Genomic DNA, 24,193 nt, shown 5'->3' with positions numbered 1-24,193 from the left:
TGCATTTTGTTCCTTCTCGTCATTTTGTGTAGCACTGTCTTCTGCCCTTTGTTGTAGATCTTTGCTGTAGTTATAACCTTCGCACGTACTGAAGTTCAGGGGCAGCTCTACAAAGTTGGGAGTTATCCAGCTGCGTCTGGCTTTGGTCTGGCTGCTGTGCTCAGCTCCTTCCCGCTGCGGACCTGGGCTAGGACTGGGTCTGGGTGTTCCCGGAAGTCGGCAGAAATTCGTACTGGGCGGGAGCGGTGGGGGAGGTACAGCGGAGTGGTGGGGCGCATTCCGAGGGGGTGGGAGAGGGTCCGGCCCACGCTGTGCCTCGGCTGGGACTGGTCCCGCTGGCGCAGGGTAGCAGGAAGCTCTCCACACACTCACCGGACCTGGGTAGGACTGGGTCTGGGGGTTCCCGGAAGTCGGCAGAAATTCCTACTCGGCGGGAGGGGTGGGGACGTTCGACGGAGTGGTGGGGGGCGGCCGGAGGGGGCGGGAGAGGGTCCGGCCCACGCTGCACCTGGGTTGGGACTGGTCCCGCTGGCGCAGGGTAGCAGGAAGCTCTCCACCCCATTTTACATTCTTAAAACGCTTGTTATTTTCTCTCTCTCTCTCTCTCTCTCTCTCTCTCTCTCTCTCTCTCTCTGTATAGTGGCCATCTTACTGTGAGTTGTGTTATCTTTCCTTTATCTTAGACTTGCTGAACAAATTTGGTGTATTTAGACTTAAAATGCAAGCGAAAAATGTAATATTGTATTCTCTTTACGTTTGCTTTAAATCTGAGTGGAGTAAATTTCATTACAAAATCTCACATTATTTGAGCCAAATTATATTTGTGTGCATGTGTTGTCCTTGTGGGTGTTGACCTAGGGAGGTGATAATTGTCACTTAACACCATGTAAGAGATAGGTACTGAAGTTCCATGCCTCTGGGTGTCCTGTCACCTAGGACTTGGGCTTGGCCCTGTGCACACTCAGGAAGCCATGGGAGGCTTAGATGGCGAGGAGTGGAGACTGACTGGGGAGAACTGAGAAAGTAGCACGTCACGACAGAATTTCCTAAGAGGAGGGAGAGAGGCAGGAGTTGGCCAATCAGCACCGGGCCTTCCTGCCACCTGGGGGTGAACTGGGTGTGCCCTCCTGCACTTGATGGGTAGGGGGCCACTCCTCACAAATAGCCGAGGAAGGAAATGGACTCTGGGGGTGGGGGGTGAATTAGGCCAAGAGGAAACCAAGAGAGTGATTAGAAATTTCAGTGAGGGTTAAAACACTAAAATTATTTGGAGTATGTTTTAAGAGAAGCAGAAAGTGACATTTTAGGTAAGAAATCTAAATTTAATGAGTTTGGAGTCAGGCATTTCTAGTTGAAGGCAAGGCCTGGCGTTGCGGCCCTTGGGGTGGGAGACTTCGAAGGAACGGGGGCCACAGAGCCTGCATGAGGACCGGCTGGATGCAGGGGGCTGTGAGGGAGGGTCTTTGGGTCACCCAGGTGATGAGCAGCACGCTCAGTAACTTTCAGTAGACAGCTTTTGTATATTTATACTTGTGTTATAACGTTGCTGCCCAATTTGGGGTTTCTGAACACACTAGGGGCATTCAAAAATATATGGTATGTGTTTAAATTTTAAACTGTTATCGTAGTGAAAAAGCACATTGCCATGAATCCCCCTCAGAATACGGCCTCTGCCTTCAAACACATGTATCTGTTGTTCTTGCCACTCTCCAAAGTGCTCCTGGGAGCTCTCGGCCCTGAGCATCTTCACAAGGTGCAGCGAGAGTACAGTGCCCGCGGTGGGCGTCCTTGGCCGCCCTCTTCACTGGCGTTCACACCCTCCAGATTCTATTGCCCCCAAAGTCAGGATGACCAGGAATGACAGCTGTTTTAATCAGCCTCAGGACACTGAAGCAGCAACAGCAGATCAACAAAAGACACACCAAAGGGGACTCCAGAACTGCTTCAGAAAGTGGCTGGACAATGGCACAGTCGTGCTCAGAGAAGGGCAATCTTTTGAGAAGGACTGGTGGCAATATGTCTTTTAATATAGTAATTTTAATTTTTTAATAGTTAATCTCTTTCAACGTGTTGTATGCATCTGAAGGTTTGGTATTATCAGTAGCTTCTGTCTGTACCTTCTAGATCAGCTGTTTATGATGTCTGTGACTGTGTATTCACAGGGTTATGGTCTTTTTAAGTAGTCATTGTAACTCAGCTTAAGAGCAAAATGGACTGCTTTGGTCATTGTGAGTACAGAGCAGAAAGTAAGAGCAGGCTTGCTTGTTCTTAGGGGATGTCCCACGTTCAAGGCGAGTGTGACCCTCCATCAGCCGAGGGAGGAGAGTGGACTGGGGTCTGAGCAGCGGCCGGGAGGTGCGCGTGCGGCCGGGTGTGCACTGGTGTCCCCCGCACACCTGTGTTGTGCAGCCGCCCGTGCAGGCAGCGCTGCTGCAGCACTAGGAAGCCTTCCACAGGTGTTGGCACAAGACATTGCTGAGAGTGACACGAATTTCCCATGAGTTTACAGGGTGAGGTTTTTTTTAAGTGGAAAAAGTAATCGTTAATCAGTGTTCCTGCACTTAGCTAATTTAATTGGTGGACTAACATCTTGGCTGTGTTGTGTTCTTTTCAATAGGATGAAGAAATTATTCCACTCATGTATAGGAATTTACCTGAATATAAGGAACTATTACAGTTTAAAAAGTTAAAGAAGCAGAAACTTCAGCAAATGCAAGCTGAAAGTGGCTTTGTACAGCATGTGGGCTTCAAGGTATGTTCTCCTTAACCTTACACAGTATTTAATTTTTGAAGGTGATAGGGGATCCTTGATATGGTGCCTGGACTGATAACCTAAAGCCTGTGAAGGCACAATGAAAACTATCTCTTGTCACTTCATTTCTACGATGTTCTAGGCCACACGTCCTGATGTGGAGAGGTTTATAACTCAGTGTAGAGAAGGTGACATACAGGGGTCTGTAACTTGGGGTAAAATATGGGGCGAGCAGCTCTGTCCAGTGGTGTCTGTGGCTCAGAACACGCCCAGCTGCCCGTCACTGTGAATGCGCTGTCTCAGCTGTTTTCTGGGGGCTCACAGAGATTCACCCACACATCCTGCGAAGCCCTGAAGGGCCGCCAAGTCCCAGGCACTTTCCTCAGTGCTGGGGACTGTCCTGCCTGGCTGCTGTTTCACTGTTAAGGTATTCCGAGCTGCTGAGCAAATGAGACAGCGGAGTGCAGCTAAGAGCGCGTGCTGGCAGGTGGCAGAGGCCCGGGGGAGCATAGCCAGGACTGTAATCATCCCCAAGCTGGGGGGCCATTGAAAGCTTCTCAGAAGGGAGTTGATGGAATTTGTATTTCAGAAAAAATATGTGGCACCGCAATTTAAAGATGCAGCAACTCATTTTGGCTCAGCGTGGGTAAAGCAGTGGTGACTCCAAGGCAGGGCCGTGTGGCAGAGGGTGAGCAGAGGCCTTGGGAGGGTCTGGGTGGCCTTGCCCTCCGTGACTCACCTCCTCCACTGTCACACTTAGCTGTGAGCTCAGCAGTGCTCCCTTCGCCTCCCCAGAGCCCTGTGAGCACACGAGGCTTCAGGGATACCAGGCATGACCCGTGCCGGTGCGTTCAGGCTGAGTAGCTCCCCAGCACTCATGTAATGTATTCATGTAATTAACATATACATAAATACGTGTACATGAAGGGAGCCATGAAAGAAGACTAAAAGGAAGTCAAGGCCAGAGGAAGGAGACAGCAGTCTTTTGGTGATTTAGAGGAGGGTATCTGAATGGATCTGGTGGCTGTGGACGTGGCAGACAGGTGGACGGCCTGAGACAAAGTTGGATGTTCGAGCTGTCTGTACTTGCTTGGGCTGGAGGATGTAACAAGAAGACCACACAAGTGTCACTGTGGTTTTTGTTGGTAGTTTAAATGAAAGTATGCTTTAAATTGGCACAAAAGGTTACCTCTAATCCTGATTCTTTGCCTTTTTTTTTTTTTTTTTTGCGGTACCGGGGATTGAACTCACAACCCTACACCTGCTAGGCAAGCGCTTATTCTACTGAGCTGTCTCCCCAGCCCTTCTTTGCCATATTCTTGGGTGACTCCCTCCAGATCTGTCCGTGCCCCTCCCAGTCCACTGGAGGGTTTCCCGACTGGCAGCTCTGGGCTGTGGGAGGAAGCACGCTCCTCCTCGTGATGCCGTGCAGGACCCGGCCCTGGCTTGTTGGCCAGTTCATCAGCCACTTAGCTGGTGTGATGACGGAGGAATCTGGATGTGGGGTTTATGTTGATTTCCAGAATTTCACAGAACATAGGGACAGCTGTTACAATGCCACCTCATGGGGAGAAAGCTGGGTCTGCCTTTATCAGCTCTGTGGAGGCTGTTGCAGTTGTAGCCATCCATGTTTGTGTTCGCGGCTCTTTAGAACAGTTCTGTGCACATTTGGGTAGTCTTACCTGTGGGAGGCAGACACTGTACCCAGTGGCCGTGCACTCAGAGATATTTTTCAAGCAAATGGTTACTAATGACAAAATGCTCAAGTCTGAGGTCTTTTACTTAAAAACTTTTGAAATCAATTAGAGCACATTCAAGGTTGCTCCTTGTGATGTTCCCCTCCCCACCTGGATCTTGATTTTGCGGGAGGGGCCTTTAGCTAGTTGGCTGGAGTTTGTGTCCAGTGTCCAGTGCCCTTTGGAGCACAGCTGTCGGTGTGAGGCGAAGCTGCCTGCGCGTTGCGTTTTTCCAGTAGACAGTAAAAGAGTCTGTAAAGCGAGACAGCCTAACCCTTTCCCCTGGAACCTGTTGCAGTGTGATAACTGTGGCGTGGAGCCGATCCAGGGTGTTCGGTGGCACTGCCAGGATTGTCCTCCAGAGATGTCATTGGATTTCTGTGATTCTTGTTCTGACTGGTAAGTGTTCTCTGTGTTGATGGTCTTGCAGTTTGACGAGGACAGAACTTCTCAGTCAGGGAATTTGATCTCCACACTTTTTTAAAAAGTAGCCACATTCTGTGAATTCAGTTTTGTTCTGAGGAGTTTTTTCTTTTGTGCCATATGTTGGGCAGCTTTCTATGAAAGATTGGGATAGATTAACACATGGAAACACAGTTCCCCTTGAGGAAGTTTCGTAGTGTGCGGGTCAGATGCGTTCAGTCCTTGTAATGATGGGTTTGTGTGCTTGTTTCTTTCTCTGCAGCCTACATGAAACAGATATTCACAAGGAAGATCACCAACTAGAGCCTATTTATAGGTCAGAGACTTTCTTAGACAGAGACTACTGTGTGTCCCAGGGCACCAGTTATAATTACCTTGACCCAAACTACTTCCCGGCGAACAGATGACCCGGCGGAGTGTGCCTCCCTAGTCCTCTTCGACACATAGCAATGGTATCATTGTTGATGATGTGCACAGTTTGGAAAGGTCCTCTGCTTTCCCTGAATGACACTCACAGCATGAGCGCGTCCCGAGTGTTCTCGTCCAGCCCAATTCCGCGCGCCTGGCTCTCGACCCCCGTGCAGCAGCCGAGCGTCCGGCCAGCAGAGGGTTCCCTGGTGAAGCTCCGGCCGCCTGCAGCCTGAGGCGGCGATCGGAGGGGGCAAGACGGAGCGAGAGCACACATTCACGCGAGAGTAAATCCCAAAGGTTTCAGAGAACTTGGTCATAACTATGATAACAAGAAGACGAAGTATTTATATTCAAACACTTTAGTAGCGTTCAGTTTTGTGAAAATAGTTTTCAGCACAGAAACTGACTTTAGACAAAGTTTTAACCAGTGATGGTGTTTGCCTCTAGGATCTATACTCTAAAAGAACTCACTGTCCAGTGGTGGTCATCAATGGCCTTTAGTAAATGGGAGCTGCTTAACCATATTGATACCTGATTTCTTTTAACCACAATGAACTGTCCTTGTTATCAACAGCAAAGCACTACAGGAGGCAACTGTGGCATTGCTTCTTAACCAGCTCATGGTGTGTGAATGTTATAAAATTGTCACTCAGATATATTTTTAAAATGTAATGTTATATAAGTTGATCATGTGATGTGTACAAACTATGGTGAAAAGTGCCAGTGGTAGTAACTGTGTAAAAGTCTAATTCACAACATTAATTCTCTTAAAGTACACAGACTTCTGCCTCTGTATTTGGAGTTGTCCATACAACTCATCAAAGAAAACTGCCTAATATAAAAATCATATATATGGTAATAATTTCCCTCTTTTGTAGTCTGAACAAGATCCATAAAGATTGTATTTTTATTACTATTTAAACAAGTGATTAAATTTAGTCTGTGCAGTGAGCAAGAGTTCACATGCATTCTTTTATACTGCTGGATTTTGTTGTGCATCATTTAAAACATTTTGTATGTTTCCTCTTCTCCGTGTACACAGTGTGCTCTTGAGTGATGCTTCTCTGTCAGGAGAACTGTGAGAAATAAATGCTGTGGACACTGCCTGTTTATGTTACAGATGCTTGTCGTTGCTTCCTTTGGTCAGATTTGGATTTTTTAGTAGTGTTGATACCAGAAATTGTTTCTTTTAACAGTCTGCTTTACGTAGATGAAGGATTTCTTTTTGTCCTTTATGAAGAGTAAAAAATGTATTATGGAAAAGAGGATGAACCTGAGCAGATCTGCGAATGACGAAGTGCTCTCCGCTGCGTGCGCTGGAGCACTAAGTGGGCTCCCCGGGGAGAAAGCAGGACCTGGTTAGGGAAAAGGCAGCCAGTAATGCCCCTGCATGAGAGCCTAAGTTGGAGGTGTTTGTTCTGGCTGTTCTTAACAAAATAAGTCCCCAGGCGTTTAAGGAAGGGGTCTCCTGAAAGTTACTATTGACCAGGGTAAGATGGTATAAATATTATTCTAAGATGGATTATGTGTACTGTATTGTACTTGACCCAGTTTTTAGAGTTGCTTGTTTTTTTCCTGTTTTTAAATCTAGGGAACATGATTTATTAGTTCTCTTCAACACATAGCAGGGCACTAAAGTCTACCTTGCCCTTTTTAAAATTAATAGAATTTTAAATATAGAACTATGAGAATTTTAACATAATATATTGATTAAAGATCACTAAGATGTTGATGCAATATATCATAATCAGAAAGAATAGTTAGTAGACTTCTCTCCCTGGAATTTTAGTCAGGAGGGAGGAGTTGTTAGTGTTCTAGCCATTTGCCACTGAACGCCAGGTGCATATGCCGGCGGGTACTTCAGCTTGTCGCTGGGCAGGACCGTAGCACTTGCCGGCAACTTCTTGTGACTTCTGTGTCTTTGTGGAAATAATACCAGTTAGATTTTGGAGAGCCATTCTGAGCCATTGGGAAACCCGTGAAAGTACAGAGTATGCTTGGAAGAGGCCTGCGAGCCACACAGTTGTTAGAATCAGAAGAAACATAATGGGCCCACTTGAACATGTTTTTCAAGGGCAAATACTTTAAGACTTGTAGGTGGCAGAGAGGGTTATTTTCTGCTGGAATAGAAGATGTGTTTATTTTGAACTTTTCAGCTCCAAGCAAATAGTCCCCATGGCGTGAAAAGGCCTTACAGTGTTGTGGCAGCAGCGGTGATGTGGGGTTGTGTGTTTGAGAGGAGGGTGGCAGGCGTGGTGTGGGCTGTCTCTTGCCAACAGCCAAGAGTGCTCGAAGAGACAGCAGGGTGGAGCAGCGGGCTTGTGAGGGCATTGCTTAGTAAGTGCTGTGTGTGGGTCAGATCTGTGGGCTGCGAGCCTGTGCCCCAGCTGGGGTACCTGATAATGCCCAGAGACTCCTGAGAACACCTTAGACACTTCCTGAGGTCTAGACAGAAGAGGCTTCCTTTGATGAAACGCACCCATCAGAGCAGATGCCAGAAGCAGACGGTGATGAACTGAGTCCTCAGCAGCTCCTGGAGGCGGTTCTCCTTATTACCTTTCCTGTGCAGAAAGGTAGTCAGGTAGTCAAGAGCTTGCCTCTGGCCGGACAGTTCCTACCGCGGAGATGGTTGCTGTGGCCAAGGGGTGCAGGCCTTGCCTCTCTGGGCCTTTGCAGCGGCCGTGGTCGCTCCAGTGCCCATGAAGCCCATGTCCTTCAGGACGGAGAAACCTGAGCCACCGTGAGGCCCCTGCCTGATGTGTGCCCTGACCCACTCCTCCCCTCCCTGTCTGGTTTCAGATCAACCATAGAACACCGTTTACTGAGGTGTGTGGAACGTGTTTTTAAACATGAGATATAGAGAAAACAGTACATGTAGTAATGATGAGTGTTGTTTTGTGAAATCTCAGTTGTGAGCGTGTACGCGTGGCGTCTAATGAACTATTGCTGCCTGGGGTAACTTGAGTTTAAAGTCCATTATTCTGGGTCCTGTGGATGAAGCAGGGTTCCAAGTGGCTTTTCCCACAAGGTTATGGAGGCGTGGACCCTTTGGGGCTGTAATGTGTTTTTATTTCTTACCTTGATGAACAATGTACTGCTCTTGCTAGGATCCCAGTAAAAGCCAGAATTCTTCCCCGTTTCCGCAGTGAAGCAACTGTTACGTTTAACTGTGTGGAGACCAAGACCTCCGCTGTCGGGCTGGGCCTGGCTTTTTGGAGCTGCCCCCTAAGTATCTGTCAGTGTCTGGCCGGTGGGTAGTGAGTTGTTCTCTCAAGTTGGGAACAGCCCCTGTGTGCCTGTGTGGGCAGCCTGGGGGCCTGGCTGGGAGACCCCTTCCCAGGAAGCCACGTCCTGCCTTTTCACGGGGCACGGGGCTAACCCTGGGCAGCTGAGCCAGGCATGTGTCTCGGTTTTAGTGACCTAGTGGCAAGGACTCTGGAGTGGACATTGCAGCCCACGCCCCAGTCGCAGGAGTGAGCACTCGTTAGAGGGTGACGGAGCTACCTTTCGTTGGTTTCCCTGCCCTGCTCACTTGTCTCATCTCCACAGCTCCTGTGACGTTAAGGACTCGGGGTCTCCTGTCCAGAGGGAAACACAAAGCGGAGTCGCATAGCGCAGCGCCCGCTGCAGCACGTGGGGTCCTCCAGGGCTCACAGGCCGGGCGGCAGCCACCGTTCACATGCCGCTTACCTTGAGGCAGGGATAGACCCTGCAAGGGAGGAAGGGGGACGGCATCATTTTAGATCAGTAACTGGAGGAGGTAGGGACCCACGGCCAGGACCCTGAGCGAGCGCAGCCGGCGCTTCCCTGAGGCCACGTTGCTGCAGCCGGCGTGGCTCCGGCTAGACGTTTGTGAACGCTTTGTGCAGCCACTCACTTCGATGTGGGCTCGCCAGTGTGCACACCTGGCCTTTTGCTAGCCAGAAATGGTGATGTCATTTCAGGCCATGCAAATTGGTGACGTGTGTCCTGGTGTCCTGGGCAGGGCTTGCTGTGCCTGTGCCAGCGTGGGGCCCCTGCCAGCCACCGAAGTGTCACTGCACAGCCCGGCCCAGCGGTGACTAGGGCCCGCCGGGCCCTGGGGGGTCGCACTGTGTCCTGTGCCCCGCGTGCTTTTCTCCTTTACTGAGATCCTCCGACAGCTGTGCGAGGGCTGTGAACGGGCCGCATCCTTGGTGTTCACAGAGGCATCACTGTAACCAAAGAAACCTGATCTCTTCTGTAGGGAAAAACAGACATTTCTGTTTCAAGAATGAATGCGAGAAAAAGAAATATAAAAATGACCATGTATCGTGAACACGTTAAGAATTCTCTCTGTAATAGTTCAAATCTGGTCTATTGCCAAAATCAAAACCATATTCATGGATCATAAATCTCAGCTATTACTGTGTTTGCTTCTAATTTCTGTTTGGAATAAAGCTTCAAATGCTTTCCAGAATGATGTGAGTTACAAATAAATAGAAAAAGAGTTATCCTGTCTTCCATTTATTTTATTTGTACATATCCATTTCAAGAAAAAAAGCCTTTAAAAATACAGTCCTGACCTGGAAATGGGTCCTTATTTCACAATGATTGAAGAAAAACAAATCATGCAAGCTCAAGCCACGGTCTCTTGTGGTGGCTGAGGGAACACTGCGGTCATTTCCAGAAGACATAGCAGCTCTGATTTCACAACGGATGTCACAAAGAGACCCAGATCTGCCTGGTGTGCCACAAGCCTGCGCCGCCCGGAACCGCCGGTGAGACAGGCAGCCCTGGCCTCGGCTGCCCGCTTCGTGCAACGCGCCCCTCCCCCGCGGCAGCTCACTGCTGCGCCCACCTTTGGTCACCAGCTGGATGGCGAAGGGGTGGACATTTAAGATCACCGATGAGATGGCACTTGTCCACTGAGTGAAATGACAAATCACCTCATGCTCTGAATTACTCTTAGTCACTGACATTAATTTATGATCGCTGAAACACAGAACTAGGTAGAGAGGAGCCCACATCTCACAATCGCCTGTGCTCCTAGCCAGACAGTATTCCCAGTAGCTAGCGTCCTACAAATGAAGAGAAGGTGACTGGTGACCAGCCTGGGTCTTGCCATCTTGGAGGACCTATGCTGTTTCCCACTTGGAAGTTTCTTCCACACAGGGCTGGCTTGTGGCAGCCTGTTGCCTGCCCACGTGGGGCATCCTGGGAGGAGCAGGGGGTGTGGTGGCGCTGCGGTGCTGGCCCCCTTCCGATGAGACCAAACCAGACGACGACTAGTAGGAGTTGGGGTGCGCTCACAGCACCGCGCTGGCACCTACGGCAGAGGACAGCTGCGGTGGTGGCCTGGGGACAGGGCTCACAGCCCCTGCTGCGCCACACCTGGCCCAGGACATCTCCCACAGGAGCCCAGGGGGAGCAGACAGCGCGGGCGGGATTGGGGGCATGGGACACAGACGGTGTTAAGGGGTGGACGGTTCAGTGCGTTCCTTTGTCTCCACTCTGTACATGCTTTCCCACCTTCAGAAAATAGAGTCAATAGCCTTGCAGAGTTGAAGAAAAACTTCTTCTGGTGTTCCTTCCGCGTTTATCTATATTTAAAAGGAAAACAAAGTTTGGTTTCTTTTTTGTGTTATGAGACATTTTCATTATGCATTTCAGCCTGGCCTTGAACACACTGTGTGGCCCAGGCTGGCTTTGAAGTCGTGGAGTCCTGCCTCGGCCTCCCAAGCGCTAGGATTACAGTCATGCAGAGAAAGTTAGTTTTGTAAATGACTTTTTTTTTTTTTTCAAAGTTTTATTGATAAACAGCAATGAGACAGTTTCAGATCAAATCGGAAGTACAGTTTCAACAAATAACACTGCATATATTCTTCTTAGTGGTTAATTGCTGTACAAGTGTAAATGACTTAATAATAAAGCTTACCTGCTTTTGTTCAGCAAAGCGTAAAAAAACACCCCCCCACCAAAAAAAAAAAAAAGAAACAACTAGGAGATAAAGGCAGAGAAATTGTTTAAAAATTAGACATCTGAATTACACAGCAGTGCACAATCGCTGCGTGTTCATCAGAAGAGCACGGCCCACCATCCTGGCGCACAGGTGCTGGTGGGGTGGGGCGCAGGCAGATGCTGCTGTGTGGCTGCTGCCTGGGCGTGGGGGTGCGCGCTGTCATCCCAGCACTCAGGAGACAGAGGTGGCTGGATCCTGCGAGTTTGAAGCCAGCCTGGCCTACGTAGTGAGATCCTGTTTGCCAAAAAAGAAAAAAGCAAGCAAAAAATAAAATTACAGGTGCTGGGGCCGGGGAGGTGGCTCAGTGCAATAAGTGCTTCCCTGGCAAGCCCAAGGGCCTGAGTTTAATCCCCGGTTCTGCAATAAAAATAAAAAATTACAAAACGATGCAGCCATGAAAGGATTCTCTGCACATTCTTGAAGTCCCATGCTGCCGTCATAGGACTTGGCATTAAAAGCTGCTGTCTACACAACCACGTCTGTGCATGTTCACAGTGGCTTTGTGCATCGACAAAACTTGAAATCTCACTATTTCAACAAGCTAGTCCATGCAAGCGTTCACGTTATTTGGACTACTCAGTGCTAGAAAAAGCCAGCAGGCCATGAGGAGTCTTTGGGGAACTTGAGTGCAGTTACTAAGTGACAAAGCCACCAGAAAAGGGGACATAATCCATGGTACAGCAGATATAGCGACACTGTCTAAAAATACCCAAAAAATTTAGAAAAAAAATTCAAGGGATAAGCTTGAGACATTTTTTTGCTAAATAGTTGAGACCATATTATGAAATTGGATGCATGTGTGAATACTGCACTGTTTCTCTGCGTGAGAACCCGAAAGGGTAAGTAAGGGCTGAAAGGGGAAACGGGAAGAACACGTTCAAGTGGGAGGGGGAACCAGGGAAGGGAGAAGGCGAAAGGACAAGAGACCGGGCATTTACAGATAGGGAACGGAAAGGCATGATGGGGTGCCACATCTGGCCACAAACCTCTGCCCAGTGCAGTCACCACGTCACCTGAAATGTGCCCATAGCAAGAGGAGAAGATCGGGGCTGTCAGAGAAGCGGGGAGGTGCAAGGGCGGGGCTGGGGCAGTTCCAGGGTGCTGAGAGCCCCCGTGCTGGGCAGGGCTGTGGGGAGGGGTCGGGCCAGGCCCCCTGTGCCCGCTGCACAGTGTGGCCCCCAGGGTCAGGCTGCACTGGAGTCACCCAGTGACTTCAGAAAGGGTGGGCCTCAGCTCTGCCCTTCCATCTTGATGAGTCTGTCATGGGCCTTGGGCAGGCAGACGAGGCAGTGCCGGCAGGGCAGGACTGGACTGCGGGTGTCCCGGGTGCCTGCGGCGGGGCTCCTGCCAGCTCCGGGCAAGTGGAAGCTCCCAGGACGGTCACAGCAGCTCGGCTGGGTCATCGCCTGGTGCAGGGGAGATGAGGGCTATGTGTCCTGGTGGCTTGAAGCCCCAAGGAAGAAGACGCGTGACATGCTCAGTGAGTCGGTGTGGTGGCACGCACCTGGAATCCAGCCCTGAAGAGGCTGAGGCAAGAGGCTCCTGAGAGTGAGGCCAGCCTGGGCTGCACAGTGAGTTCAAGGCCAGCCTGGGCTGCATCGTCAGACCCTGACTCCAAAAACCCGGTCAGTTAATCAGTGCTAACAGAGGGAAAAGCAGAGGCCACTGGTGGAGGTCGGAGGCAGAGCGCTGCCCAGCCGAGGTTTCCGTTCACCCCGTTAGGAAGACGGGGGCCTGGCCATCCAGGGTGGCGGATGGCAGTGTGTGACGACAGATCAAGGACGTTTGTGGGTGTCTGGGGGCTGCACATCTATGCTGCCCCATGTCTGTGTGACCCGGGCAGGTGTGGGTAACAGCAGAACCCATCCAAGATGGGGCCAGAACCACAATTACCCCTCAGGACCCAGGCACTCCGGGATCCTCAGTCCCGGCCTTTTGTCCACACCACTTGCTGCTGCTGCTGGCCTCGGGGCTGCCCACGCCCTGCGGGGTCCCTGAGGAACCGGGGCTTGAGGGAGCTGGAAATTCCAAGGGGTTTCTAAACTTCAGCTTTTGGAGGTGGGCTGGTGGCACACAGTCATTCTGGGTCTCTGGGAGGCTGGAGTGGGGGATCTCAACTTCGAATCCTTCCTCAAAATTTACAGACATTTTCGTTTTGAGCCGAGGATTCAGTGTTTAGCTCTGGGCTCCCCCTGTAACACCACTTAAGAAATAAATAAAAGAGTGCAGTGGGTGGAGCTTTGGCTAGTGCTCAGCGCAGGTGGTCCTGGCTTCGAGACTTCACACATTCCATGTGCAAAGACTGCGCAGCCGAAAACAATCAGGCGAGCCTGCCAAGCCCCGTCGCCAGAGGGCCACGGAGTCGACTGCGCAGGGCTGAATCTGAGGTGTGGGACGCTTCTCCTGGTGGGTTTCTCTTTTCTTTTTTTGAGACAGGGTCTTGCTATATAGTTTAGGCTGGTCTTGAATTCACTTTGTAGCCTTGGCTGGCCGAACTCATGGCAATCCTCCTGCCTCAGCCTCCTGAGTGCTGGGATTACAGGTGTGTACCACCATGCCTGGCTTATTGGTACATTTTAGATATACAAAATGATCATTTCATCACAGGGAATCTGTCCAGGCACATGATATATCTTGCTTTCTTCTCCCCCCTTTCCCCTCCCCTCCCTCCAGGCATGCTTTCCCTCTTTATTTACAAAAGCTTGGTTTCTGTTTTCTCCTTCTATTCTTTTTCTTGTCCCTTCTTTATCCCTCCCTCTCTCCTTCCCCACCTGGACATTTTCTTTGGATTTCCTGGTATCATAAATTTGGGTCCTTATTTACCCTTGTGAGTTCTCACACCACAGAAATGCTGCAGTGTGCATACACGTGTGTCAATTTCACTTAACAGTATGGCCTCAAGGCATAGCCATTTAGCTAGAAATACCTCAAGCTTATCCTTCTTTATGGTTGAACAGTAGTCCACTGTATAAAAAACATCCTAAATGATTTTGTTCAGAGCAATTCTGGACAACACTATTGAGAAACACTTGACAATTTGTTCAGCTCTTGTTATCTACCTACATCTTTTTTTTGTGTAAACTAACTTTAGGTTTGCAAGCACTAGGGATGTCACCATCCCTGCCTGTGGCAGGGGACCACATCAGCGCTCTGGTTCAGGACAGACTTTCTGTGTGTAATACAGCTTTTTGGTCTTAGTGATGCAGTCCTTTTTGTGTTTTTGAGACACAGCCCCTCTCTCTAGTTCAGGCTTGCCTTGAACTCACTGTGTAGCCCAGGCTGGCCTTGAACGCACAGGGATCCCTCTACCTTAGCCTGCTGCATGCTAGGATTGCAGGTGTGTGCCCGGACACCCGGCCTTCAGTGAGTCTTAGTAAGGACCGAAACGATGACTTCAGGCAGGGCCACTTCGACAGGTCCAGGGGCCACAGCAATGGGCTGGGCCTCATGGTAGGAAGCAGGTAGCGCTTGTGGGTTAGTTACTAAGAGGTCACATCAGGAGGAAGGGAGATCACTGACCTAAGCTTGCGGGCATGCTGAGCATCAGCAGGGTGAGGGGGAGGTGAAGAACCGGCCTTGCTGACTAGGCAGCCTTGTTAACCCCACTGTTTATAAGGAAGTACCGGGATGGCCCTGGGAGGAGGCTCTAGAGCCTGTTTCGTTCATTTCCCATAGCAGGGACAAAAAGACCCAATGCCTTCCCTTTAAAGGAGACGAGTTTTTTTAGGCTCATGTTCGGTCTACAGTCTGCTGGCTCAAGGGATGCCAGCTCGGCAGAGGGACTGGTGGAGGAGAGGAGAGCTGCTCCTTGCCAGGGCCCCCAAAAGGCCCTGCCTCCTAGCAAGTCAAGAGCCGATCACCTTCCATAAGCTCTGCCCTCCTGCCGGAGGCACAAGTTTGGTCCAACAGAGGGCCACTGTCAATGTTCAGAGACAGGAAGAGGTGAGGACGAGGTCACTGCTTAGCCCTGGACCTGGCTCTGGGTAGGTGGTGGGTGCCAGAAAATGAATCAAGGAAACTGATTTTTCTATTTGCACCTCCCCTTGCCCTCTTCCCTTCCTCTTGGAAGGAACCACTCGCTCTGCCTAGACCCAGCTCAGCCGCTGCAGGACCAGGGCTCCACTAGTGAACGCCCCGTGGCCGGGCCCAGCACAAACCCAGGGGCCTCGGGAGCCTGAGGCGACGTGGGAACCCTCCCTGTGCTGTGCAGCCCGCTTTGGCCTCCAGGGCAGATCTGAGCCGGCCCAATACTGTAGCAATGGAGGGAACATACCTGAGGGCCACAAAATCCGCCCTCTACCCTGAGCCTTCAGATGTAGCAGCGACGGTCTCCAAAGAGTCCTGGTGCCTCCTGAAGATGCCTTGCCACCCACCCATCAAGAAACAGTACCAGCTGGGTGTAGTGGCACCCGTAGGGAATCCTGGTGCTCAGGAGGCTGAGGCAGGAGGACTGCTGTGAGTTTGAAGCCAGCCTGTGCTGCCCAGCGAGGCTTCATAGTGACACCCTGTCTCAGAAAACTAGATAATGAACAAAAGAGGTGGCATCAATCTCCCCTAAGCCTGGGCTGCCTTCTGTGACTTGCCTGTCACCAGTAAAACGCAGAAGGATCAATGCAGAGCCTGTGTGCAGGCCCAGCTCGCCCCTAGGCTATGTTCCTGCACTGTCCCTGGGCTGCCCCACAGAGCCCACACCTGTGCCAGGTGGCCATGAGTCCCTGCTCAGGTGCCTGGTGCTGACCTGGCCATCCCCAAAGAGCCAGGAATGAGGACTGGGGCCTCTTTGGAGGGGCACCTCAGCACCCCACCCTGGTGGCTCCAGGCCTTCTGTGTCATCCTGGGCCACTGAGGCTGCACCAGCCCTGGGTGCCAAATGATGGCAGTTGGCTTATTTCTTATCTATTTGCAGTACTAGGGATTGAGCCCGGGGCCTTCACAGGGAGCTACCTCCCCAATCCTTTTATTTTTAAAAATTTTAGTCAGGATCTCACTAAGTCACTAAGTGGCCCAGGCTGGGCTCTGACTCATGATCCTCCTGTCTCAGCCTCCCACTGGGCTGGGATCACAGGCGTGTGCCATTGTACCTGCCCATGGTGGATGAATGAGGCAGGCATTGTTCCTGCAGCTGGGAGTTTACTTTCTCTTGGTGAATGTAGAGAATGAAGACATAACTATGACAAAAATGACAGATACAAAGGAGGACACTGGATGCTTCGTCTGCAGTCATGAACAGTACATGAGAGGACACAGTTTGCATGAAATAAGCACAGAAAGTCATGAAATGAGCACAGGCTTGGACTGAAGAGAACAGCAGCCTCAGGTGGAAGGAGTACACGGGTAATAGAGCACACGCCCTCGGGAGAGCGCCACATCAGGACTGTCGGCCACAGAGCTGGGCTGATGCCTGCGCGGGCGACGCTCAAGACAATTCGGTGTTTTTCCTAAAAGCAGACAGCAGCATAATAATATGGGAGTAAGGCTTACTGCGGACATGCTCCGCAGTCCAGGGCCGCCCCACATGTGTCCCTGAGTGCCGCGAGGCTCTGCTCAGACATTTCAGGCACTCTGCAAAGCCAGCACCACCGGGTTCTGTGTTTTTTCACTGTGGCTGCCAGGAATTTCAGACGACTGTACTTACGTGGCTCACCCTCTTTCTGCTGCACACCAGTTCAGGGCCTGGTGTGGAAATGTAAGAATGGGCTGCTTCTGAAGAAAGGCAGGCAGCAGTGTTATTTAAAAACAGCTCAAGCCAGAGTCCAGGCGTGGTGCTGCTCGCCTGTAATCCCAGCTCTCAGGAGGCTGAGGCAGGAGGGCTCCAAGTGTGAGGCCAGCCTGGGTAACTTAGGGAGACCCTGTCTCCAAATAAAAAACAAATAAACCAGTCGGGAACTAGTGTCTGAAAATGGAGGCGCACGCAGGAGGCTCCAGGCTCCATCCCCAGTGGGAGCTCCGGGGGTCACAGCTAAATGTGGACCTGCAGCCAGACACAACTTCTGGGTGACTCAGAGAAACTTAAAAACGTTGCTCGTAATAACAAGCCAGACTAGAGGAACAGGTAAAGAGGAGAGGAGGAAAATGGGACTTCTTGAAGACAAAGCCCTGCCGCGTAGCTCTCGGGCATGCCGCTCTCCTCCCTGAGCCCCTGTGCCACCCGCTGACAGGCTTGCAGGTCTTCGGTGACCCAGTGTGAACCTGCAAGGGTCCAAGGACCAGATGCCACTCTGAGGTGACATGAGTTGAGAAAAACTGACCTCCAAGCCTGGCATGGTGGCACGCGCCTGTTGTCCCAGCACTGGGGAGGCCAAGGCAGGAGGATCGCTGTGAGTTTGAGGTCAGGCTGGGCAATGTAGTGTGTATAAGGCCAGCCCCTAAATTGTATAGTGAGAGCCTTTCAAAACAAAAGTACCCAAGAAAATGATGCACAGAAGGGTCAAGGGCCAGCCGTGAATGCTGCTGACCTCCTGAATTAAAAGGCACTGGATGTTGGACCCAGAAGAAGCCTGTGGGTGATTCTGTCCAGCCGAGGTCAAGCGTCGCCCGAGTCTGGGATACAGCCCGCTTCATTCTCCCACCCTTTTTGCTTTTTTTGGGAAAAAGGAGCTTTTCCAAGTATAACAGTGTCACGAAGCATACAAGTATATGCCCCACTTTTATTTATTTGTTTTGTCTTTTTGAGGCAGGGTCTCACTGTGTAGCTCAGGCTGGCCTTGAGCTCATTTTGTAGCCCAGGCTGGTCTCAAATTCACAGTGATCCTCCTGCCTCAGCCTCCTGAGTGCTGGGATTATAGGCGTGCACCACCACCCCTGGTTTTTAATAAATTTTTACTCAGTACCTGGGATTGAACTCAGAACCTTGTGTTTGCCACGCAGGTGCTTATGCCACTGAACTACATACCTGGCTCAACTTAAATTATTTTTTTCCTTCAGCACTGGAGATATGAACTGAGAGCTTTCAAACTGAACTGCACCCCTTGCCATTTAAAGAAATTATTTATTTTGATGTTTTTGCACATCAAAAGAAATCACCAAGTGAAAAGAAAAACCCACAGAGTGGGGAAAAAATTTTACCCAAGTGTCCCTCAGACAGAGGACTTCTATTGAGACATATAAAGAACTGAAAACGTCAGACTCCCCAAATTCAACGACACCATCTCAAAGGGCATCAAGATGAATACCCTTGATACCCATTTTCAGATGAAGAAATATAAATGGCAAATAAATATGAAAAACTGCTCAATATCCCTGGTCATTTAAGGAGTGCAAATGAAAACAGCACTGACATTCCATCTCACCCCAGAAAGAATGGCTATCATGAAGAAGTCAAATGAGGGCCTGGGAGATGGCTCAGTAGGATAAGCGCTTGCCGGGCAAGTGCAAGGGCCTGAGTTCATTCTCCAGTTACGCAAAAAAAAAAAAAAAAAAAAAAAAAGGTCAAAAGATAACAAATGCTGGAGGGACTGTGGGGAGAGGAACCCTTCTGCACTGTTGGTGGGAGTGTGGACTGGTACAACCACTGTGGAAATCAGTGGGAGACTCCTCAGAAAACTAGGATTAAAGGTCCCATGGGACCTGTGTATGTGCACCCATGTTTATAGCAGCACAATTTGTCATACCTAAATCTTGGAAACAACCCAAGTGCCCATCAACTGAGGAATGGATAAAAAAGATGCGGTCTTTTTATATAATGGAGTGCTACCCAGTGCTGGGGAGGCTGAAAACAGAAGGATACTATGAGTATGAACGGCGTAGTGCGACTAAATACATAAAAAAAAGGATAAAGTTGAGACTTTTACAGGTAAATGACGCAATGTGAGACCACACTCATTAGTGACATAAATCAGCCTCGCATGTATACACACTGTTGTCTGCCTGGTGTGAGAAGCTGGAAGAGCCAATAAGATGCAAAACTCGTAACATGCTGTGAAATGGGAAGAAAGGCTTCAAAAGGAAAAAGGAACTAGGATGGGGGGGCAGGCAAGGAGCGGAGGGGGAGGGGCAAGTCCGCAAGCCGGGTGTACTAGTAGAGGCTCTCAGCTCACAGAATGATTGGAGAAATTTTTATGCCCTTATCTTACACTCTGAGTAACTACTTTAAAGATAACAATATGCAGTGCATTAACTATTATTTTCTTATGAAATTTTATCTTTTTTCCATTTAAAAAATATTTAAAGTTATTTGTTTTCATAGCACCTCTCACTAAGTTGCCCAGGCTAGGCTCGAACTTGGCACCCTAATCCTGCAGCTCTGACCCCCCCCCCCCACGCCCACAGCACCTGCTCCGTGGCCTCGGTGCGCAGGGCCTCGGCTCACCTTCCTCAGCTGCGTCCTGCCCTCATAGTGAGCCAGGACCGGCAGACAGGCCCGGTAGTACGTCTCCAGGCGCTTGGCCACCGTCTTGGTGGCGTCCTCCAAGGCCGCGCCGCCCGGACTCCTCTGGAGCAGGCGGCGGGTCATGGTGTCCGCCGAGCAGTCCATGCAGATGACCAAGTGGGGGTCCCCGACCTGGGAGGGGTCAGAGCAGGACATGTTCAGGCGGTCTGCTCCGCGATGTCCTGGGAGGGCTTGGACCCTCAACGACCTTTCTGCTTCAGCCTCCTGAGTGCTGGGTAATAGGCGTGCGCCACCACGCCCGGGCCAGCCCTCCTAACTGTCCCTTCGTCCCTGGGAGTGTGGGACAAAGTAACTGTGCCCCGGCTGCATGCCCCGCGCTGGCTGCAAGGAGGCTCTGGCTCAGGACTGCATCCTGGTTGTCCCGGACCGAGGGAGGGCGTCGGGCAGCTGAGGGCCGCAGGCAGGGTGCTCTCTGTCCTGTCCCCGGAGCTGCGGGGTGCGCATTGCCCATGCCGGCCAGCAGAGGGCGTGCTCTGCCCAGGAGGATCCGCCCGGCAGTCACCAGTGAGAGGCTCCTGCAGTGAAGCGCGACTGGGCGCCCACGCCTGTGACCGCCCCTGGGCCCACTCCGCACTGGAGGCTGGGGCAGCAGGTGCGTCATGAGTTCGAGGCCAGCCTGGGCTAGAAAGGGGGCTCAAGGCCACCTGAGCTGCATATTGAGAGCCTGTCTCAAAACAAAACAAACCAAGTTTTCGAAAGGCAGGTGCGTGGGCACACCTTCTATTGGGGGTCTCTGGGGTGTTCGACGCCACTCTTCCTGTCCCTGCTGTGGCCTCCATGAAGAGTCAGTCAACAATCCCCCTCCCCCCACTGGGGCTTCACCAGGGTCTTCCCTTGCAGCAACGGTGCCAACCCATTTTCTTCATTTAGAGACACTGTCTCACTAAGCTCCTGCCTCAGCCTCCCATCACGCAGGGCTGAGTGGCTCCCTGACAGGGAGCAGATGGCGAAACCCTGGGCCTTTTCTGGACTCACAGGGAATGAAAACATTTCCATGAGGCGGAATCTATGCCTGATAGAGGGGGAAACTGAGGCCACCCCAGTAAGTCATTAGAGAGAGCCGGGCGGATCCGAGCACAAAGACCGGGCTGAACCTTCTTTTCTGGAGTGTGAGGCCCTATATCAGCGGCCCCACCCCAGCCTGGCCTCAGATCGGAGGCCCTCCTGCCTCGGCTCTGTGTCTCTAGGGAAGCGATGGGTGGGGAGTGAGAATCCCCCCCCCAGGGGGACCTCAAACCCAGAGCCGGGCCATGTCTTCCTCACCCTCCGGCCGAACTCTTCCCCTTGCTTCAGCTCCCGCGGGAAGCCTGTGATCAGGAAGCCCCGGGTGTCGCTGAGCCTCGCAGCCATGGCCTCCTGTAGCAGCTCCAAGACCAGGGCCTGCAGGAGACAGCAGTCAGCACAGAGGGGACGGTGGGGTCATCCCAAGTGACAGACTGCAGGGATGGTGATGCGTGTGCTGCAGTGACTCTTCCTTATTTACCACTTTAGTTTTTTGAGACAGGTCTCTCCCACGCTTGCCTTCAACTCGTGGAGCTCCTCCTGCCTCAGCCTCCTGAGCTCTGGGGTTACAGGAATTCCCTGGCTCTGACTTTGGGCAGGGCTTGGTGGAGCACTGTCAGGCCCCCTGGCCTCATGAGCGGCGACCTGGCCTCATGAAGGGGTAGAAATAGTAAGGAGAGCGCCAAGGAGGACAGAAGGACAGCTGTAATAACTGTATTGGGGAGGCTGAGGTAGGAGGGCACCTTGAGTTTGATGCCAGTCTGGGCAGTGTAGCAAGATCCTGTTTCAAAAAGCCAAACATAAAATAAAGGGAAGCAGGATGCAGGCCCCATGCTGTCCCCAGCCTACAAGGCCCTGGCTCACCGCAGGCACCTGCTCGCCCTGCTCCATGTGGGCCCTGATCCGCCAGCTCCGCTCTGAGTTCGCTCCCAGCTCAGCCCGCAGCAGCCGCCCGGGTGACAGGTGTGCCATGCCGTACTTGGCCGCCAGTCTCTCGCACTGTGCGCCTTTGCCGGAGCCGGGGCCACCTGCAAGAGAGGGCAGGTCAACCATGTCCCCTGGGAAGCTGGGCATTGTAGTGATCTGGATGGAGCCGCTGGAAGGGGACACCAGCGCCCTGACTGCCGTTAGCCATGGAGGGTGGGTACTGCTCCTCATGAACTAAGTATCCTGGAGGGGCTGAGAGTTCTGACCAACAAGAGCTGGTGTGTGAGACCCCAGCACTCACGAGGCTGAAGCAGGAGGATCTTGGGGGTGCAAGGCCAGCCTGGGCTGTGCAGTAAGCCCTTGGGAACCAGCCCCTCCTGTAAGAACAGTGCCTAGGAGGTCGGCGGGGTACAGAGCCCAAGCTTCTCTGCTCCCCTGCCCGGTCCCCTCAGGCTTTACAGCGCAAGCACCCACACACCACCTGTGTTCCCTCCTCCAGCCCTGTCCCCATCTGACCGCTGTCTCTTAGCCTGGCACCTCTGCCCTCCCCGCTTGGGCTCGTCACACAGCTCGGTGGACTTCTCCTACAGGTGGCTGCCCCCGCCACCCCCGTCTCAGCTGTCCACCTGTGTGCTCTGCCAGGTGTGCGGCTGCATGGGATGCAACCAGAAACACAACACACACACTGTGGCCACTTCAGAGAGCAGATGACAGAGAGCGAAACAGCTCAGTGGATTAAAGCGCCTGCAAGCAGGTGCAGGGGCCAGGGAGCAGTCAGGCCCCCTGGGGTGCACTGAGATGACAACTAAGAATGGGCGTGGTGGCACATACCTGTAATCCCAGCTCTTGGGAGGCTGTAAACAGGCGGGTCACTATGAGTCTGATCTAGTAGTGAGACCCTGAGAAAAGGTGACAAATCCCGTGCCTCAGTTTCCCCAAGGCCTCCTGTCTGGGATGGCTGGGCTGCCTGAGGGATGAAGATGTCTCCAGACTTAGGCAGAGGCAGGGGCAGCCCTCACCCCACTCCTCCCTCCTGCCCCAGGGCTAGGATGACACCCTGGAGGCCACTAACATTGGCCCTGGGAACTTGTGAGTGTAAGGAAAGCGGAGACCATAGGGCCAGGCCTCCCTGCTTTCAGGTGTCTCGACTGGAGACTCACATGACACCCAGTTGGTCATGGCACAGCTGTGGGGGGAGCAGGGACTGACTGGTGGCCGGCACGGGGCCGTAAAGTGCCTGCCACCATGGCTATACTCACTCAGTCTAGACCACAATGCCCTTTGAAGGGGCTGTGACCACTTCAGGGGAGAGCGGGCTGGAATCGTATCCTCAGTCGTACACCTAATTGTTGTGTTTTGCTCTTGAGGTGGGGTCTTGATGTGTGGCCCAGGCTGGCCTTGAGCTCATAGCGATCCTCCCGCCTCAGCCTCCCGAGTGTGTAGATCACAGGCAAGGGCTCCTGTGCCCGGCTCTAATGTAGGTCTAACTGTTTTCCAGGTGAAGGCAAAGGTGAGACGTGGCTGGTGCTCTGGGCCAGCCCGGCCTCTCTTCCCCTTGGCGACAGAGGGAAGCAGCCTGTTCTCAGGTGCCTGACTTTCTCAGAGGTGGGCTGAGCCACAGAGCTCCTCTGTGCACAGTCAGCCCGCTGGGTCCCCTCACAGATGACTCCTCTGCATCTGGTTAATGTCACGGCCTCACAGCGCAGCCCTTGCCCTATGGATGCCTCCATGGTGTCCTTCACGGCAGCGGAGTGCTCTGCAGTGTGCTGGCCACTGACTGCCCGTCCATCACTGCTGCTGGCCACGCAGGCCGCTGCCCAGGCTGTGCTGCTGTGCCCCAGGTGTGCGTGGTCCATGTTGGAACACGCTGTCCACAGCCTTTGGGAAGAAACCTATGGCACAGAGCCTCTCTTCCATGAAAAACACCGAGAACAAACAATTTTGTTTGGTTCTGGGAATCCAACTTAGGACCTTGTATTTGCCAGGCAGGCGCTGAGAATAAATAGTTCTCAGGCTCCAAGAATAAATAACTTAAAACACAAGTACAAAGTGGACAGGAAGACACAGGGAGTCAGCTCAGAGAGGGAGGAGAACGCAGAAGCAGGAGGATGGGGAGGGCCGCAGCCCGGGACTCAGCGGGCAGCGCCCGACTCCTGGGCTCTTGGCCAGCACTGCGGGACCAGAGCCCACGGGGCATGGCGGGGCGTGGGAGGAGCAGCCTGAGTTCCAGGCCAGCCTGGCTGCCTAGCGAGCCCCTCTCTGCTCCTGGACATACCTTCCTTCTAGGTGAAACGGGTCCCACGGCTGGCTCAGGCCCATGACTGCCTGGTTCCTTTCAGAGAAAAGCTATTAGCCAGCTGTGCCCTCCCTCACAACCCTCAGTCACCGGGCATGCCCTGCATCAGCCTCCTGGCCACTGGGAGAGGCAGAGCTTTGCTGGGACAGGGGCATGGCTCCAGGGTATTTGGTGCCTGCCTTAGCCTCTGCTGGAGAAGGGATGGGATGCGACGGGATGTGCTCCTCGCTGCCAGCCTGGTCAAACTCTGGGCCAGAGAATAGGACTGGCCCAAAGT

General features: G+C 52.1%; 2 protein-coding genes across 2 annotated transcripts in view; one reads left to right on the top strand and one right to left on the bottom strand.

Annotated features, from left to right (window-relative positions):
• Zzz3 (zinc finger ZZ-type containing 3) overlaps positions 1-6,441 on the top strand; it is a 75,444-nt gene extending 69,003 nt beyond the window's left edge. Inside the window, 3 exon segments of the mRNA XM_023703264.1 lie at positions 2,618-2,752; positions 4,787-4,887; positions 5,174-6,441. Of these exon segments, the coding sequence (XP_023559032.1) occupies positions 2,618-2,752; positions 4,787-4,887; positions 5,174-5,318 (381 nt within the window). The 3' untranslated portion in view covers positions 5,319-6,441.
• Positions 6,442-10,645: 4,204 nt separating this feature from the next.
• Positions 10,646-24,193, bottom strand: part of Ak5 (adenylate kinase 5) — a 280,437-nt gene continuing 266,889 nt past the window's right edge. Inside the window, exons 11-14 of the mRNA XM_004643164.2 lie at positions 21,558-21,721; positions 20,955-21,071; positions 19,611-19,802; positions 10,646-10,883 (exon numbers count right to left, since the gene is read on the bottom strand). Of these exons, the coding sequence (XP_004643221.1) occupies positions 10,815-10,883; positions 19,611-19,802; positions 20,955-21,071; positions 21,558-21,721 (542 nt within the window). The 3' untranslated portion in view covers positions 10,646-10,814. The remainder of the gene's footprint in view (positions 10,884-19,610; positions 19,803-20,954; positions 21,072-21,557; positions 21,722-24,193) is intronic.

Source organism: Octodon degus, unplaced genomic scaffold, assembly GCF_000260255.1.
Source record: "Octodon degus isolate 3935 unplaced genomic scaffold, OctDeg1.0 scaffold00167, whole genome shotgun sequence".
In the NCBI taxonomy this organism is placed as follows: Eukaryota; Metazoa; Chordata; class Mammalia; order Rodentia; family Octodontidae; genus Octodon; species Octodon degus.
Note: the sequence above shows the minus strand (reverse complement) of the source record. Positions and strands in the feature narration are given on the sequence as shown.